The sequence below is a fragment of the Ylistrum balloti genome, unplaced genomic scaffold, assembly GCF_031769215.1.
Source record: "Ylistrum balloti isolate Yb309-2 unplaced genomic scaffold, AGI_CSIRO_Ybal_v1 Utg370386, whole genome shotgun sequence".
Taxonomy (NCBI): Eukaryota; Metazoa; Mollusca; class Bivalvia; order Pectinida; family Pectinidae; genus Ylistrum; species Ylistrum balloti.
The window spans coordinates 1,599,290-1,613,896 of NW_026782268.1; the positions used below are offsets into that span (position 1 = coordinate 1,599,290).

The following is a 14,607-nucleotide window of genomic DNA, read 5'->3' on the forward strand; positions in this document are numbered from 1 at the left end:
TGCCCCGAATGGCTATAAATCGTCTGGTTGCGTTAATAAATGCTGACGTGCTCAGTTGTTCAATTACCTCCACATGAACAGCTCGTGTGGTTAGGCAGGTGTATAATACAGCCCAACGTTTGTTGTTAGCTATTCCTCCTCGAGTACGTCTCGTGACAACCTGCCATGGTCCGAAAACATCCAAGCCAACATTCGTAAATGGAGGAGTTGGCGTCAATCTTTCTAGAGGTAAGTCAGACATTTTTTGAAATTGTGTGCGAGCCCACAGCTTTCTTCATATCACGCATCTATAGATCAACGATGATATGAGGCGTTTAACACCGGTTATCCAGATTCCTGCAGAGCGTACAGCACCATCCGTGAAGTGACGTCCCATATGTTTCACCTTTTCATGATAATGACGGACCAGCAGTGTTGATATGTGGTGATTTCCTGGAAGAATAAGAGGGTTCTTTTCTTTCAGATCTGCATTCATCTGCTTGATTCTTCCGCCTAAGCGCAGCATTCCCTTGTCGTCTAAGTAGGGATCTAAAGAGCTGATGGCACTACTCACAGGAACATGACCCCTTCTCTTCAAACAAAGAATCTCTGTTTTATAGACCTCATTTTGGACACATTGAATTATGAAATTATCACTCTTCTTGTAGGTTGATTCAGTTGCAATCCGGCATCTGAGTCTGTTTATTGCTCCAATAAGCCTTGACCAAGAGGAAAACTTCTCAAACCTTTTAGTACCAAGTTCATTTGGAGATGAAATGTGTGTTTTCATACATTGTGCAGAGTCTATCGAACTTCCTTGTCTTGATCAGGAGCTTGTAAATCAAATACTTGCTCTTCACCACCTGGTGGGTTTTCGGATCGGAGAAATTCCGGTCCTTTTAGCCATGTGCTCTCGTCTAATCTAGTAGATGATATAGGCCGAGTACCCTGATCTGCAGGATTGTTCTCCGAAGCCACATAGTGCCACTGATGACGCTCAGTACTCTTTAGTATACGCGACACACGGTTTTCAACATAAACAAAGAAACGTCGAACTTTGTTGTTCAGGTAGCCTAATACTACACGACTGTCTGAATAAAACTTCATTTTGCTAAGTGGGAAATCCAGATGACGTGACACGATTTCTCCTATCTCGACAGCTAGTACTGCTGCGCAAAGTTCCAATCTAGGTATTGTGTGGCCGCTTTTTGGGGCCACTTTGGATTTCCCAAGCACGAATCCTACATCTACAGAGCTGTCCGCATTAGTCCTCTTCAAGTAGGCCACAGCAGAAATGACCTTCTCAGAAGCGTCGCCAAATATGTGAATTTCCTTTGTTCCAGCATCATCAAAGGGTGAGGGGAAATAGGTCCTTGGGACACTTCTAGGATCTAAATGTTTGAGGGACTCTCTCCATTCCATCCAAACTTGTAAGCTTTCTTCTGACAGTGGAAGATCCCAATCCACAGTTTCTGCTATGAAATCGCGAATGAGAATCCTTCCCTGAACAATGATAGGCGAGATAAATCCGAGAGGGTCATAGAGGGAGTTGATGACAGATAGCATACCTCTCCGGGTAAATGTTTTGTCGTCATCGGATACATTGAATGTGAAACGGTCTGTGTTTAAATTCCACATCAACCCCAAACTTCTCTGTGGTGGTAAATGTTCTGAGCCAATATCCACAACCTTCAGATCAGCAGCTAGATCCTCTTTGGGGAAGGCCTTCATCACACCACTATCATTTGAAGCAATTTTGTGAAGCCGCAGTTTGCCTCCCAACCTTAACGCTTCCCGTGTTCTCTGTAAGAGATCAATTGCTTGTGTGGAGTCTGCAAATGACACCAAACCATCATCGACGTAAAAGTTTTTCTCCATGAAATCCTTCATATCTGAGCCAAACGTGCTTTCTTGATCGGCTGCAGATTTCCGAAGGCCGTAAGTCGCGATCGCTGGCGATGGTGAATTGCCGAAAACATGCACGCACATGTTATACTCGACTAGTTCCAAATTTAGGTCATTGTCCTTAAACCAAAAGAATCTCAGGAAATTCCTATCCTTTTCTTCGACATGAAACTGGAAGAACATTTGCTGGATGTCTGCAGTGATTGCGATTGGCTCTTTTCTGAATCTTAGCAAAATACCCAAAAATTATTAGTCATATCTGGTCCTTGGAGGAGAACTGAATTTAGAGAGACACCCTGGTAAGTTGCAGAGGAATCGAAAACGACTCTGATTTGTCCCTTTTTCTTATGGTAGACACCAAATATTGGTAAAAACCATGACTCTTGATTCGGCTCTAGTGAAGGTGCCAGTTCAGCATATCCGTTGTCAAGAATTTTCGCCATGAATTCAATGAAATGTTCCCCTTTTGCCGGGTTTTTTCTAAGTCCATTTTGTAGGTTCGTTGCACGTTTCAGGGCATAGTTCCTGTTGTTTGGTAACCGTTGCGTCGGAGTGCGGAAAGGAAGAGGGGCTGTCCAATTTCCATCGGAGGATTTGATGAACTCTTTATTCATTATTTTCAGGAATTCCTTGTCTTCAGCCGAAAGACCAACCTCATTGTCATTTGCGGTGCAGCGAAAAATATCTGCATCCTGGGAAGTCTCCTTCAAATGAAACTGATAATCACAAGGTGGGAATATTGATCCCCTAGCCCCTTTGTGTACGTAAGTTTTCATACAATTGATTTTGTGAGGCGCGTGTGCCTTCCCTAAGCAAGCCTCGCCCACGATCACCCAACCTAAGCTAAGTCTCTGTGCATAAGGCGAGCCACGGGGGCCTATTCTTTGATCTTGCACGTGGTGAGCTTCAATCAAATCTCGACCAATCAATAATAGAATAGGAATGGTGTTGTCTGCCTCAGGAATGTTTTCTGCAATGTCTTGGAGATGCTTGTATCTCCTTGCAATATCTGGTGTTGGAATTTCGTCTCTTACGTCTGGAATTTGTTCGCATTCTGTAAGAGGAGGTAACTCAATAGCGGTTTTACCATCAATACTCCTGATAAGGAATCCATATGCTCGCCGTCCAAGTGTGTCAACTACTCCCCCGCACGACGACAATGAATAGTTTACTTCCGGAAAGTCTCCCTCAAATTTATCAAAGAAATCCGGGCTAACTAATGACCGATTACTCTGATCGTCAATGATTGCATATGTTGTCAATGTTTCTCTTGGTTTATCCTTTGGGTGTATAATGACTTGTACTATTTTCGCACAAGATTTTCCAAGCGAGTCTCCACATACCTGAGCACAAGCTGTGTTAACAGATAGTTTCCGTTGTGTATGATGATCTTTGCTGTTGGAGTTGCGCAGCTCCCCGCCGTCGATGTGCAGGGCTGTAAGATGTGGTTTTTTACAAACATCGCAGCAGACTTCCTGGTTACATGCCTCCGCTTTATGGTTAGAACTGCAGCACTTGAAACATAAACCTTTGTCCTTAATAAACTTCTTCCTGACTGTCAGAGGTTTGCTACGAAATGATCGACAAGTACTTAGACTGTGTCCTTGTGCGTTATGAAGATGACAGTATTCTATCTTACTACCACACTTACTTTGGCTTGCCGTTTCTTCCATCGTCATGACATCCGTTTTCATCGCTGATACATTTGGCTTTCCTTTCTTATGAAACTGAGGAGCATTTGTTTGCGAATCATAAACGAAACCTGGATCATTCTTAACTTTGCTCATTTCTCGGACAAATTCCGTAAAACATGAAAATGGCGGAAATGACACACCATGTTCTCTTTTGAATCTTGCAGCTCGCATGGTCCATTTCTCCTGGATATTGTATGGCAACTTGTTCACTATAGGTATGACACCCAAGGATGTGTTGAAGTATGACAACATATCTCGATACTATGGATCTTCCATATTGCTCTCTATTTCATCAAGTATATCAGATAACTCGTAAAGTCTTTTTGAGTCTCGGTTGCCAAGTTTCGGGAATTTCTCCAATTTCTGCTTGAGGGCTGATTCCACCATCTCTGGTAACCCAAAGCGTTCATCCAGGCGTTCCCACAACCGGTTTACTCCACTGACTGGGTTTGAAGAACTTGCTGCTCTAATGCTCGAAGCATGCTTAATGGATTCAGGGCCTAACCACTTTACTAGCAAGTCTAGTTCCTCTCTGGGTCCTAAGTTGAGCTCAGTAATCACGCTGATGAATGTTGATTTCCACACCGAGTAGTTCTCTGGCTTATCATCAAACTTGGTTAGTCTTGAAAAGAGCAGGTCTTTCCTCAGGAGGAACTTTGAGAGTTCTGAGGCAGTGTTGTCATTATTCAACTTGGAGGGGACTACATAATCATACACTGGCCCAATGGGCCTGTTATTAATATTATTACCGTTATCTTTATTAGGTAATGAATTGACGTAGGCCTTTTTTCTTTGCCAAGGTCCTCCTGTTGGTTAATGACTTTACTTTGATCCTGAAGTGGCATATTATATACAGAATCATTATCAATCTCCTGTGACCTCTCACTTCCATGCCATTCATCCACCGACTGAAATATTTCTGATTCGGCGTTTGCCTCTGCGTATCTTTTCCTTTCCTGTAAGACATAGAGGTCAGCTTCTACCTCTAGTATCTCCCGTTCTGATTTAGCTGCACTCAAACGTTCTTCTTCTCTCAAGGCGGCCCTCCTTCTCATTAAACTAGCTTCATTTTCGGCGTAATCTGCTCTAACCCTTGCTGCTTCAGCTCGAGCCTTTGCCCTGAGAGCTGCTGGACTGCCCGTACTACTATTAGATCTGTAACTTCCTCCTCCATTTGAAGCCGATATATAATGACCTCCATTGGGAGCTGACCTCATTGAGCGATGACTTCCTCCTCCATTTGGAGCTGACCTAATTGAATGATGACTTCCTCCTCCATTTGGAGCTGACCTAATTGAATGATGACTTCCTCCTTCATTTGAAGCTGACCTAGTTGAATGATGACTTCCTTCTTGATTTGGAGCTACCGCCTCCCTTGATCGATTACTTCCCTTTTCTGACATCATCAAGATTATATAAGTGGACTCGATACGTGTTGAAGAGTCGAAGTCAAGACTGTAGAAAGCCGAATTTCTTCACTGTAACTGTACGACACAAAGATGTACGTGTTGGTTGATTGATTTTATTCCATGTAAACGTGAAGACTGAAACATACAAAATACAACATTGTTACATTATGAAATTACAGAAAATATGACAAGAAATAGACATTGAACTGAGACTGTACATAGAATTTAACTACATATGTAATGACATACATTATTACAGTTGTTTGTTGATATCTGTTACTATATGACTAGTATAAATACTTGAAAACTTCTGAACAGACCGAAAATATTCCAAAAAATACTGGAAATTACAAGTAAGGCCGACCTCTGCAACTATTAAAGAAGGAAACTTGAAGTTACAACGACTTACAGAGGTGACAATGTACAGGAGTTCTAGTTTATACAGTCCAAGGGAGATAACTCGAATTGTAAAATGAGACATAGGACGGAATCTATATATAACAATACATAAACTATCATGGGTATCTTAACTCTTATTTCTGAGCTTAATTATTACACAGATACTTGTGTAAGCAAAACATTGAAATGATTCTATTTTATAGAATTAATTAATAAAATTGCAAACTCATAACCAAAAAATACGGACCAAATTATCACACTACTCTTGGGTGGGACGAAATGGCCAACTCGGACAACCATGTGCTTTTCACGGACTCGATTCGTATAATACAAATATCAGTATAGATACCTAGCGTAACCTGACAATCTGAATAGCTACATGAAATGCCTTATTTTGGCAATGTCTGGACACTTACAATTATGGCTCTTCCACAATTTATGACATTTTTTTGTAGGCGGCAAACGATGGAACGCCGTCAGGGCGGTTCATTAGTAGCGAAAAGAAAGATTTCTATCCAGGGGAGATAATTCCCCAATAAAAGGGAGATAACTACTCCTGCAACAAAAATTCTAAAAAGATGTAACGGAACAATGGGAGTTATAAGGTGAAAAGGGTATTAGTAGTAAATACTGATATAATTTATATGTCAAGAATGACATCCTCGAAGTTATTTTTAAATCATCTCCCAAATTTCTTAACAGACAGGTTTGAGATTGATCATTATATCTAGTAATGGGGCATTGGGTTCAAAATATGGGTCAAGGTAAAATTGCTGAATAAAAAAGTACCAGCTTAATCACCATAATGTTTCCTTTATGCAGACAATACTATGTAGTTAACAAGATTATCTAAGGATTTTGGTGAAATATTGTGTTTTTTGAGTTTTCAGAACAACAAGTACTTACTCTGCACTTGGCCAGATTGGCCATTTTTATCTAATAATGGAGCATAGAGTTCAAAATGTGGGTCAAGTTAAAATTGCTGAATAAAAACAAGTAACACCTTAATCACCATAATGTTTCCTCTATGCAGACAATATCATGTAATTAATAAGATTATCTACGAATTTTGGTGAAATATTGTGTTTTCTTTGAGTCTTTAGAACAACCAGCACTACCTGTGTACTTGGTCAGATAGGCCATTTAATACACACAACGTAAACAAGCTTAACCGCGTTGATAAATGTTAAGGACATACGTTTAGTATATATTAATGCAGGCCATCCTTTCTCTTATATACTTATTACAAATTAGACAATTGTAAAACAGATTAATCGAATGTTTTTGCGGAGTATTTAGATCCTAAATAAGGTGGTATTCAAAGCTGAAATGAACGCTATTATCAGCCAAGGAAAGCAGCTGGTCTCTTGATAAAATACAGCCTTTTAGCTGTTATGAAATTGATTATCGGAAACATCGTGCTAATATTATAACAGTATCAATTTGTTTTGTCTTTATAAATCCTGCTTTTAGTTTTAATTGACTTAATTGCAGTTAATTACTCACCTGAAATCTTTGTTTTGTTTTTGATAAACAACGCTTCGTTGATCTCGTTTCTTCTCGCTGTAGTCTCGCGCCTCGCGATATCTCGCGATAATTTCTATGCGTATTACAGCAGTTACCTATCCATACGTCCCTGGTCTTACTATTTTTTTCCCTGCAAAATACATTTCCGATTTGTTAGAAACTCCAACTTCTGTTTTTTGAGACATCCGTTTAATCTCACTTGATACATTTATAAATAGCGTACCTGAGCTAAACCCATATAATTTCCTATATTTATTGAATGTACATATATATATCACAGCAACATAATTAGGACGAGCCGCCTGGTATTTTCTCAATCTTCATCATCCATCATGACGAAACATCTGTGTTCTTGTAAGTACGGTTACGGAAACCTCACTATTGCCTACTACATGAAACTGATATCACATATTGCATATCTTATTTTTTATGTGTTTATTTCGTTTTGTTTCCCTAAATATTAATCATCTTTTTTTTTTTTTTTTGGAGATGTTTAAATATTTCATCACCATCATCATATAAAGATAGTCTGATAAAAAAAACCCAGCTGTATCCGATAATTGCCTTTTGATTACATTTTATATTTTTGCATATTACACATGTGTAATAATGTCTATTATGACATCAGAGATTTAGAGGATGAAATAAGACTCACAGATGATATTATAGCGTAATTATTAAGAAACCTATACATTTGGAGCCAAGATGACTTAACGTTTGTCATGGAAAATTTCGTTTTCAAACATATCTACATGAACTTTCAATGATATAATAAACAGGCTTTTGATTTCGTGTCTACTTTTTTATGCAATCTATGAAACGCCTTAAAATTTCTTTTTCATTTCGGTTCGACGAAGGCTCGATAGAATTTCATTCTTCATATCATTCTTCCACCTGTTTCATATATCAAATCAAAACAGTAGGATCCTATACATAGTGTATGTATATCACTCCATTTTACATCATACATTTACAAATGTCAACAAATACACTACTTTTATGCACAAGATTGAAGAAGGTCACGTCAACACCAGAAAATTTGCGGTAACGCAGATTGAGAAATGGCAGGTCGATTGAATTACTGAGAGGAACCTTGGGTAATTATATATATTTCTTGAGAAATAGAATTTCGAAATACGCTTCGATAATATAAACAACTACTTATTGTATTTCATGAATAGCTACTTCCAGTCTCATTAAATAATTGAGTTTGACGTTATGAAAGTTTGGCACATTATCACTCTTTGGCAAATGAATAAGCATTAGTAAATTTATATAAACAACAAACTATTCAAAAACCAATTAGCATTTAAGACGAGATATTTCTTGGTTATCACTAAACCTACGTTGACGGGAGTTACATGCAGATATAAATTATCAAATTTAGAGGCTGGTACCTGAGACTCGCTTCCTGCTCGGTAATAACAAAACGACTTTTCAAGAAAGCGATTCACAAAATTATGATCAGCATATTCGTTTATTAGCTCAGTTCCCATTATTGGTTTTGAATGTTGATATTTTTCATGCTGAACATGTTCAAGGTGTTATGAAAAGCTTATATATTTTGCGATGGGCCTTTTTTTCTATAAAACTCATTTCTTGCAATCTATTTTCGCGATTGTAGTCACCTCTTGAACGAACGCAGCGAAAACTTATTATCCTTTTTATGATGTATCAGTAATATTTGATATTGTTTTCAATCAAATATGATTATCTTTGTATATTTTTCCTTTTAGCAAAACCTACATAACACCACCGGAATTTATAGTCTTATAGAGTTTTGTAAGAAAAAAAATTGTACATTGTAAAAATAAAATCATTAATAAAAATCATACCAATAGATTTTATAACAAAAATCAATTATTCATCGAAAGAGATGTAAATGTAACTAACGATTGTAAACTAGTTGAAGAATGAACTTCGACAAAATTAAAACGGTTTATTCTTAACTTCAATTTACAAAGTTACAAATGACTTCGCCGAGAACTGTCCCCAATTTACTACGAGAAATCACCTTGATGACATCAATGCCGTCACCAATCGTGTTGATGTTCTAATCGACCAACATCTCCAAGTTATGAAAGACTGCACTGGTCATGTGGTAGAACTGGATAGTATTGACTGCTCCTTGATCAGACGAGTTGGTGAAATCAACTTCAGTAGACTTGTCGAAAATTATCTTCAAAATACCAAACGTATATTAACAGCTATGTAGATCTTAAAGTGTCAATTTTGCAGAAATTCGTCCATCTTCACTTTTCATAAGTTTGCCTCTGTCTTAATAGATTGATATTATAAGTTAATTATATCTTGAAATACGACCACGTATATAGAGCTCATATCATATGTAAATCATACTTTTGTGATAAAACATTGACTAAAATCTTGTGACAGTAATTTGGCTTTTAACCCTACTGGTTGATCTTTATTGTTATATTTCACTTTTTTTTTTTAATTTTGAAGACAAGTATTTCCATACCTCACATTCTGTAGTATTGATTGTGTATGTTTAGAATTTACAATTGGCAATTGTTTTCATTATCAATAATTGTTTTACGTGTACTTCTACAAAAGCTTTTTCGCCGGTTCTTCTACGATAGGGCATCTGATCTGTAATACTGAGAATTATTTATATAATTTGGTATTTAGTGTTCGTGCAACTCACCTGAGGTGTGACCAAATTTCAAACTTGTGTAAATAATCACTTTCGCCAAGATGTTCGTTAAGAAAATTACATTTCCTATTACTACAAAGAACGTATTGAAAGTAGAAGTAGGCTGATCTATATCATAATTATTTAAACCTGATTTCGGAACTACAATGTACAATGCATATTTTTGATTGTCTGGTGGAGAATCAAACAACTGTTCACTGCAACAATGCTATATAGTGACACTATATTTGTAATATATTGCATGGTCAACTGAATGTAAATTAAAGTGACGGATTTTAAATATAATAACTGATCATCTACTTTGTTGCAACATGGACTAACGAATGGAAGTTAGCCTCATGTACATATTATATGAACTACTTTGCAGTTCATTTCAATTGCAAGAAGGTCTCTTCCCTTAGCAGCACCGATCTTAATAAGATTATCTAGTAGTTCTGAGTATAAAAAAACAAGAAGCCAGGGACAGATTTCATGGAAGTAGGATGATAAGTGTTCCTTTTCTATTCTGAATAGTGTTTCGCACTGCGGTATTCAATATTGATCACGCTATCACGATTTCTGTGACAGAAGTTGACACCTAGCAGGTGTACATAAATAACTGGGACAGCAAAAGCTAATTCGATAACCAAGAGCATGTTCCCGGTATCCCATTTCGTACAAGTAGACGTCAACTGACTACACACTCGTAACACAGTTAAAAAAAAAAGTAAAGAAAAAAAAAATGTATGGAAATTGAGGAATGTTATTGGTCATTTTTTGGTCAAGTTGTGGACAGATTCGGGTCAGGATATAGGTTGAGTCATCTAACAATGTTTCTCTGCGTTAATTAGCCGTCCAAATTGTTGTTTATATTGAATCCTGATGTACATATATAACTGTCTGTCTCTGAATGGTAATAGAATTTTGCTTCCTAGCGTAAATCGATAAAACGATAGGCACCGCGGAGACGCATTTACAAAAGATCACGAAGGGAGACTCATCCCAATTGTCTCTACATTTCTTTCAAATCGAGATTTTGATGTATGTATCTTTTCTATATTATTTTTCAGTAAAGGTAGGCGACAATAGCATGGTTTGATTAAGTTGTGATTTTATAACTGAACCTCATACCCGGATTGAGATTATCACCTGCTGTAAGGACTATAATCTGACATTACCGAAAACTCACAATAAGTCGAGAAAAGTTCATCGGAATACGCAACAGCGATTATCATCATCGTGCTGTCCACTTCACTTTTTGATAGCACATTTTAGCATGTCGTCATAATGAGTTTCCATAATGTCGATCATCTGCCTCCACCGGAGAGATGGCCACCATCTTTGAGCTAATGTCAGAATTCATGAGTATATCGGGATTAAAATCATGAAAATTGTATGAAATGAAAATAAAAAGATGCTTTACATAACATTACTTAAGAATATTCTAAGTAGCAATTACCAACGGGCAACTAATATTTCATTATTGTGTCATGTGCATTGTTTGTTAAGGCCGAACGGACAGGTGACCTACGATGTAAAATTGTTTGATATTGTTATAATTATGACTGTATTGTTCTGTGAAGAGTAATTGCTTGATGCAGATGTCATTGGACAGATTTGAACACGTGACTTCAGACAATTTGATGAAGCCACAAAATTTAAGTGTTCCAGTCATATTTGCTCTACCATTGGTTAAATATTCGCACGTTTTCTCGGTTATTTAAGTCAAGACAAAGTGAATAAGAGTTATATGGATATTCCATAAGTTGTATTACCTATTATTAACTTTTATGTATCATTGTGTATAATTTAACACTACACTAGTTATCTCCCTTGTCATGATCAGCACTTCTTATGTTTATATCTATGACGTCATTAAGTTGGACGCTAGTTTATCTCACACTTCTCTATCAACAAATTTGACAGTGAGTGATTCAGATGATGGTCATTTCTTTTAAAGTAAGGTAAAATGGATAATTGTATGGATTATATTTCATAAATTAAGTTTTTTTTTGGAAAATTACCTTCCTACTGCTGGAGCTGATCAATCGATATTCCTGCTACGAAATTCCTTATGCACATCTTTCTATATATCAAGCTATGTTGTAGACTTGGGTCAGTGGTCACGCATAACTATAAGATTTAGCTCCCCTTTATATATAAAATCTGCATGGAATATACTTATATACGATATACTTTGCCTGTAATTACCCATCGTTTCAAACGGTCCATCATATTGTGTCACTATACAAAGTGAATTTTGATGCCATTTCTAAAGCTGTATGTAAAATGTTTTGTACATGATATTGGTTTCCATTACAGACTCCTACGTGGTTTTGCTACCGGTTGCGATTATGTAGTGTTGTATGAGATTGACATAAACACAATACGTGAAATAGACTTTACGTCTGAGTTCAATTTAATTACAAACCTTTGAGAAGTACAGAAATACTGTGAAAGTTTATCTCCAGCAATGTAAACATTTGATTTTGTCAAACTTCAAATGAAGTAGACGATGAACAATAATACTGATATTGCAAATATTTTCAATGAGCTGAAATCTTGAAACGTCCACTTATATTCTAATTTCTAAATTGTATGTTTATTTGTTTTTCCATGAAACGTTTTATTGGTTTCGGTGTTCAATTGGACACATTCGGGTTACATTCATGAAGGTAAAGAAATATTCAAATTTTCACAGTCGGTATACATGTAGTTAAACGTATTGAGATAAAGAAACACTCATTCAATCAACGGTAGATATATATCTTACAACTGGTAAGTATACATTAATATACCTTGTAAATAAAAAAAGCATCCAAGGAAACCAAATATTTTGATATACATTCAGTCGTGCTTACTCTTAGCAAGTGCGTAACGTTTATTTTGAATTCTTAAAAAAGTAATATACTTTGCCATTTATACATGATGCTTAGTATATTTGAATGAGTCCTAACATAAACCCTCGGGTCTTTGGCTGATATCAGGACTCTCAGGTTGATAAGGGTTGTGATGCTAATATGATAATTTCATAATATATAAAGCAATATACAGCTGTAGTTACCATCGTGCTAGATAATTGAATATTATTCAATAATATACGGATACGGAGTCTTTTCTATTTACTGAAATAAACTTTAGTGAACTAGATCAAATTTTAGTAAGCAATCCCCTGAAAATGTGAACTTTCATAAACATTTAGGCATTACTTTGTTTCACAATTGTAGTATGATTACTCATGTTGATATTATCATTTGATAAATAACAACAGAACTCATTTTTTGGTTGAAGATAATTCCCACTTCTTGCTGAACTATGTAAATTTTATTTACTCACGACGAATATAATCAACTTCCTTGACGTACCAACTCACTATAGATTGCTACTGTTTGGTGATATATTTTCATCTTATGATCACAATAAGGAACCTTACTGGATCGATATCATATTTAAAGTCAAAACAATTTCAGAACAATATTACTTTCAGACTAAGAGAGTTTATTTCTCAAAAGTATAACAAAAATTAGTACACTAGGGTGAAGATAAGTTATATCATTTTATTATTATCATTCTACTATATTGTATCTGAAAATGTATTTATATATACCTTACCAAATATAGTCATATCGAAATTTGTCAGTACATAAGATTTATTTTGTTATAAATGTATTTTCAAAAGTAACATTCAATGCAAATTAGAAAATAAAAAGGTATGTTTGATAATCACTAAGGCCATGAGATAAAGCCTTTCATGAACATTCAACAGAAAGACATTTTTGTAATACATTGAAGACGTAGGTGATCAAATGAAGTACAATCGAGTGCAAGGTCATTAGAGTGCATGTACTGAATAAAAAATGAAAACTATAGTATATTTAAGTCCACCAAACGAAACTGTAGGGGGAGGGGGAGGCCTCTTGTTTTTGCCCTGTTTTTTTTTCAATTTTGACTAATATCGAACTCATTTGAGGGTTCACGTAAATAAAGCAATATAACAATTGGGTCCAATTTGGCACTTCCAATTAAAGTTGTTTAAAGGAAGCAAAGAAATCCAATAACTCTTCAGAGATTAAAATAATAAGCTAATCTGAGACCATATGGTTGTGGATTGATACAGAATATTACACTAAATTTCGTCCAAAAGTAAGAATTTTAAGTTATTTAATGCAAATTATTTGTCTTATAGGTCTTATGATCCCATGAAGAACACTGGAAACTGGCAAATGTTGATTAATATAAAACACCCCTCCACCCTCCGGAATGCCCAATACCAAGCACATCCAATATCTTACTGATATAAAGCATTTCACCAATTTAAGTTTAAATTTTACATTAAAACTTCGATTTATTTGTCTTATAAACTTATAAACTTATAAATTATCTATTGTGATAGTTTCGTTTTCGTGACTCTAAACAAATAAACAATGTAAAATAAAAATCTTTGAACGAAGTAATTTTGAAAAGAAATAACTGTCAGTGTAAACCATGAAACATAAAAAAAGGAATCCGAATATATTTTGGTGCATATAAAATAACACTTGATTAATAATTGTTTATTATGTGTAGTCATCACAGCGTACTTATCTATATACATGTATATATATATATATATTACTAAAACAAACAGGGTAAAAACAGGAATTTATCATAATTAGTAAGCATTGTAATGCATTGCTTCTTTTTACACGAGGAAAAAGATATGGTCATTTGAATGGTGCATATAATATATTTCAACACATTGTTTATACTATTGGAATTATTCAGTAAAACATATTGAAAATAATTAACAGAAACTGTCTGTAGGCAATGCAGTAAAGAAGTCGTAACGGACATTGCGAAAACATACGCAAACAATTCATCACTATGGGATTGTATTTTGCAAGAATTTGAAAATAATATTTGCAATGCAATTTGCAATTTGCATAATAAATAATAAATGGTATAGTTTATCTGTTTGTTACTGGTACAGATTAATTGAAGAAATGGCATTATTTTTTTAATTTCTTGACTCGGTGTACCAGATGAATGGTGAAAAGATTCC

At 35.8% G+C, this 14,607-nt stretch overlaps 1 protein-coding gene across 1 annotated transcript; it reads right to left on the reverse strand.

Annotated features, from left to right (window-relative positions):
* Nucleotides 1-274: 274 nt before the first annotated feature.
* Nucleotides 275-3,830, reverse strand: LOC132554162 (uncharacterized). Its single transcript, XM_060218463.1, has 3 exons — nucleotides 2,124-3,830; nucleotides 829-2,004; nucleotides 275-571 (listed from the first exon to the last, which is right to left on the reverse strand). The coding sequence occupies exons 1-3, from the start codon at nucleotides 3,828-3,830 to the stop codon at nucleotides 275-277; spliced, it is 3,180 nt and encodes a 1,059-aa protein (XP_060074446.1).
* Nucleotides 3,831-14,607: the final 10,777 nt, after the last annotated feature.

What these genes read in the sequence shown, in the direction of transcription:
- LOC132554162 (XM_060218463.1), bottom strand. Translation starts at nt 3,830, where the DNA reads ATGTTGTCATACTTCAACACATCCTTGGGTGTCATACCTATAGTGAAC. An exon ending in ATATGACTAATAATTTTTGG is followed by an intron (nt 2,005 to 2,123) that starts GTATTTTGCTAA and finishes TTTTGGTTTAAG; the next exon opens with GACAATGACCTAAATTTGGA. An exon ending in CACCAGGTGGTGAAGAGCAA is followed by an intron (nt 572 to 828) that starts GTATTTGATTTA and finishes CTTTGTTTGAAG; the next exon opens with AGAAGGGGTCATGTTCCTGT.